The sequence below is a fragment of the Artemia franciscana genome, unplaced genomic scaffold (genome assembly GCF_032884065.1).
Source record: "Artemia franciscana unplaced genomic scaffold, ASM3288406v1 Scaffold_5058, whole genome shotgun sequence".
Lineage (NCBI taxonomy): Eukaryota > Metazoa > Arthropoda > Branchiopoda > Anostraca > Artemiidae > Artemia > Artemia franciscana.
Window position 1 is genome coordinate 2,690 of NW_027065462.1, and position 3,846 is coordinate 6,535.

The 3,846-nt window shown below is 35.0% G+C and overlaps 1 protein-coding gene across 1 annotated transcript; it reads right to left on the reverse strand.

The window, feature by feature from the left end:
- Nucleotides 1–566: 566 nt before the first annotated feature.
- LOC136043368 (inner centromere protein A-like) lies at nt 567–2,167 on the reverse strand. Its single transcript, XM_065728289.1, has 2 exons — nt 1,120–2,167; nt 567–1,054 (listed from the first exon to the last, which is right to left on the reverse strand). Exons 1-2 carry the CDS (start codon nt 2,165–2,167, stop codon nt 567–569), a joined length of 1,536 nt encoding a protein of 511 aa, XP_065584361.1.
- Between the last annotated feature and the right edge of the window lie 1,679 nt (nt 2,168–3,846).

Sequence of the window (3,846 nt, forward strand, 5' to 3'; positions counted from 1 at the left end):
ATGTATTCTCGTTTATTTCTCCCAATGCCATTACGTCTAGAGAAATGTTCTCTTTAGAATATGATATTTTTTGAAGAATAGGTAATAGCTTCGTTGTGTTGACACGATAGCAGAGTTTCGTACAAGACTTGCAGACAAAAGTTGGGCCAGACTCTTTGACTGTGAGGAATTTTTTAATTTGTTCGTCCCTTTGCAAAGTTTTGTTGGCTCGCTTTTGTAGTTTATCAATAATCTTTTCAGATCGTCGGAAGTTCTCGTTACTAGGCTTAGCTGCCATCCAATTAGTATCTGCTTGTCTTTTTTTTTGTCTGATTTCCATTTCTTGACGTTTTCGTTCCTTTTCTATCCTGTCTGTTTCTTTTTCCTTTTGACGAAATTCTACATCTTGACGTTTTCGTTCCTTTTCTATCCTGTTTGTTTATTTTTCTTTTGACGAAATTCTACATCTTGACGTTTTCGTTCCTTTTCTATCCTGTCGGTTTCATTTTCCTTTTGACGAAATTCTACATCTTGACGTTTTCGTTCCTTTTCTATCATGTCTGTTTCTTTTTCCTTTTGACAAAATTCTACATCTTGACGTTTTTTTCTTTTTCAGCTCTATCTGCTCGTCTTTTATTTTGTCTGATTTCCGTTTCTTGACGTTTTCGTTCCTTTTCTATCCTGTCTGTTTCTTTTTCCTTTTGACGAAATTCTACATCTTGACGTTTTCGTTCCTTTTCTATCCTGTCTGTTTCTTTTTCCTTTTGACGAAATTCTACATCTTGACGTTTTTTCTCTTTTTCAGCTCTATCTGCTCGTCTTTTATTTTGTCTTATTTCCGTTTCTTGACGTTTTCGTTCCTTTTCTATCCTGTCTGTTTCTTTTTCCTTTTGACGAAATTCTACATCTTGACGTTTTCGTTCCTTTTCTATCCTGTCTGTTTCTTTTTCCTTTTGACGAAATTCTACATCTTGACGTTTTTTCTCTTTTTCAGCTCTATCTGCTCGTCTTTTATTTTGTCTGATTTCCGTTTCTTGACGTTTCGTTCCTTTTCTATCCTGTCTGTTTCTTTTTTCTTTTGACGAAATTCTACATCTTGACGTTTTCGTTCCTTTTCCATCCTGTCTGTTTCTTTTTAACGAAATTCTATATCTTGGCGTTTTTTCTCTTTTTCAGCTCTATCTTCTTGTCTTTTCTTTTCTCTGACCGTCTCATTTAGCCTATTTAGTTGTTTCTGAATGTTTTCGGGATTGATGTGAGTCATTGATGATTTTTTCTTCAGTAATAGGAGATAAACGTTTTGGGAATATTTTTCGGGATCAATAGTAATTCGTTTTCGCATCTGATCGTCATAAAGAATCCATTTGTGCATAGTGCATCGTCTAATGTAATCATAATGGCCCGAGTTAGCTGAAGCACCGATGTGAGAAACAGATCCCACTACTGTGTAAGAAGTGTCACCGATTTCGACTGAGCGTTCATTAATCTTGTAAAGACGAGTATCAATTTTTACTACAGAATTACTTTGTCTGTCGAAAGAGTAACGATTCAGGGATAGGATTAGATAATCATTATTGTTTTCAATTACTTCTGTTTTTTGAAGCGATCCTTGTGTGTTACAGGAAGAGCAAATACTATCGAAAAGATTCTCTTGCTGAAAATGTTCTGTGATACATTCATTTAAGCTAGTAGTTCGCTTTTGAGGAATATTAATCAACAAAATTCCAGAATGAGTCTTTTTATCAGATTTCAACTCGTTGCATGTTACGCAGCTTATCTTGGTTTCGACGTTGAAGTCGAATAAACTTCTCATATTAGACGTTTCGGGTAGAGCATTGACCAAACAAATCAGAAATTCACTTGCATCTTGCTGTCGTTGTTCTCCAAACATTCTTATTTGAATATTTTTGGTCAACAAGTGCTTAGAAGTAACGCTGGTATCAGAGTCTTTGTTGCAATTCGAATATGCGTAACACATTTTTTGTAGCTCGAGTTCCAGGGAATTTGAGAAGCTCCCAGCCATTAAACTGTTCCGAAAGATGTCTGAAGTGATTAAAAGGTTATAAATCGAATTTGCATAGCAGGAAACAGAATCAGAATTTTTCAAATTTCTTAAAGGCAATACGAAGCCCGAGGTATTAGTATTATCTTCAACACTACTTGAGTTTCGTACATTTTCCTCGGACATACTTCAATCAGGTGTTGTGTCGAAGCTTATATTTTCGAATTTGGTTGGTTTTATCGTTTTTTTAGTTTACTCTTTTGAATCTAGTTTTGTTGGTAGACGATTTTGTGAATTTACTTTATTTCTTGCTTTATTCTATGCTTGTTTTTCGCTTAATTTCTTTCAGTACTTATAATTTGTTAATTTTTTCGACTTCGTAATAAGAGTTAGTATTCGGGTTAGTATTCGATTTCTTATTCGTATTCGAGTTTCTATTCGTTTTCAAATTCGTATTCGTTTTCGAGTTAGTATTCGTTTTCGTATTCGTTTTCGATTTCGTATTTTTCAATGTTGTAGATCGGATCGAGGTGAGCCTCCTGTTGCACCAGTGCCGAGTAGAATCGGCTACACCAGTGCCGAGTAGAAGCGGCTACACCAGTGCCGAGTAGAAGTGGCTGCACCAGTGCCAAGTAGAAAGCAACTTTACCAGTATCAAGCAGAACCGACTGCACTAGAGGATGGAGCAAGCTTTGTTTTGCTAAGTAAAGTGAATTGTCCACGAAGAGAACAATTGAAAATTGGGTTTCTCTGATAAGAAATAAACTATATACAGGGTGGGCCGAAAGTCACTGACCCATTTCAATTTTAAATAACTTTTTTATTTTAACAGTTACATACATGAAATTTTACTATCATAAAGTCAATGTGATGTAAATTGATTTTGTATCACGTACGTATACCGTACGTTGTACGTACATCGTATCACGTTATATACCGTATGTTGTAAGGTACTGGATTTCTCTATAAATAATTTCCAGGATATAATAATAAAAAAATTAAGAAATAAAAAATATTGAGAAATAAAAAAGGTCAGTGACGTTTGGCACACCCTATACAATTCTTCTAGGCAAAATGGAGTGGCTGAATACTCTTTTCAGTTTGGAGGACTAGAGTATTTAGATAGCTTTAGTATTTGTGATATTAATAATTTATTCCTCCAAGAATAATTCGAGAAAACAGAGGCAAAAATTCGTCATCCAATAATGATGGGCTGTTTCTCAGATCCAACAGAAAGGAATACTGTTACCAAACAGTTCGTGGTAACGAACTGTACTAAGGAGCGACCCGGCTCAATAGTAAACGGAAGTCTAAAAAACGAAATTTTGATAATAATATATACATAAAAAAATCAGATTTTTATGTTGATTTGAAATATATAAGTGTCATCAAATTTAGTCTAACCCATCAAAAGATACGAGCCAGAAAAAACTTACCATATTTTGGAAATTATGGCGAAACACCCCCTAAAAGTCCTAAAATCTGAACGAAAATCGCATTCAGCGTATCAGTGAACCGCAATGTAGAGGTTTCAAGCTCCTATCTACAAAAAAATAAGAAACTTTGTATTTTTTGCCAGAAGACCGATCATGGGTGCGTGTTTATTTTTATTTTGTGTTTTTCCAAGGGATGTTCGTATCGACCGAGTGGTCCTAGAATGTCGCAAGAGGGCTCATTTTAAAGGAAATTTAAGGTTCTAGTGCCCTTTTAAAGTGACCAAAAAATTGGAGGGCACCTAGACCCCTACCATGCTCATTTCCCCCAAAGTCAATGGATTATGAGAAAGCCATTTAACAAAAAAAAAAAAAAAAATGCAAATTTCGTTTTAATTATTAATGTGCGGTGAACTAAAATCAAAAAGTGCA

Coding starts and splice junctions, on each gene's coding strand:
- LOC136043368 (XM_065728289.1), bottom strand. CDS start 2,167: ATGTCCGAGGAAAATGTACGAAACTCAAGTAGTGTTGAAGATAATACT. Junction 1,055..1,119: donor ACGCCAAGATATAGAATTTC/GTTAAAAAGAAA, acceptor TTTCGTCAAAAG/AAAAAAGAAACAGACAGGAT.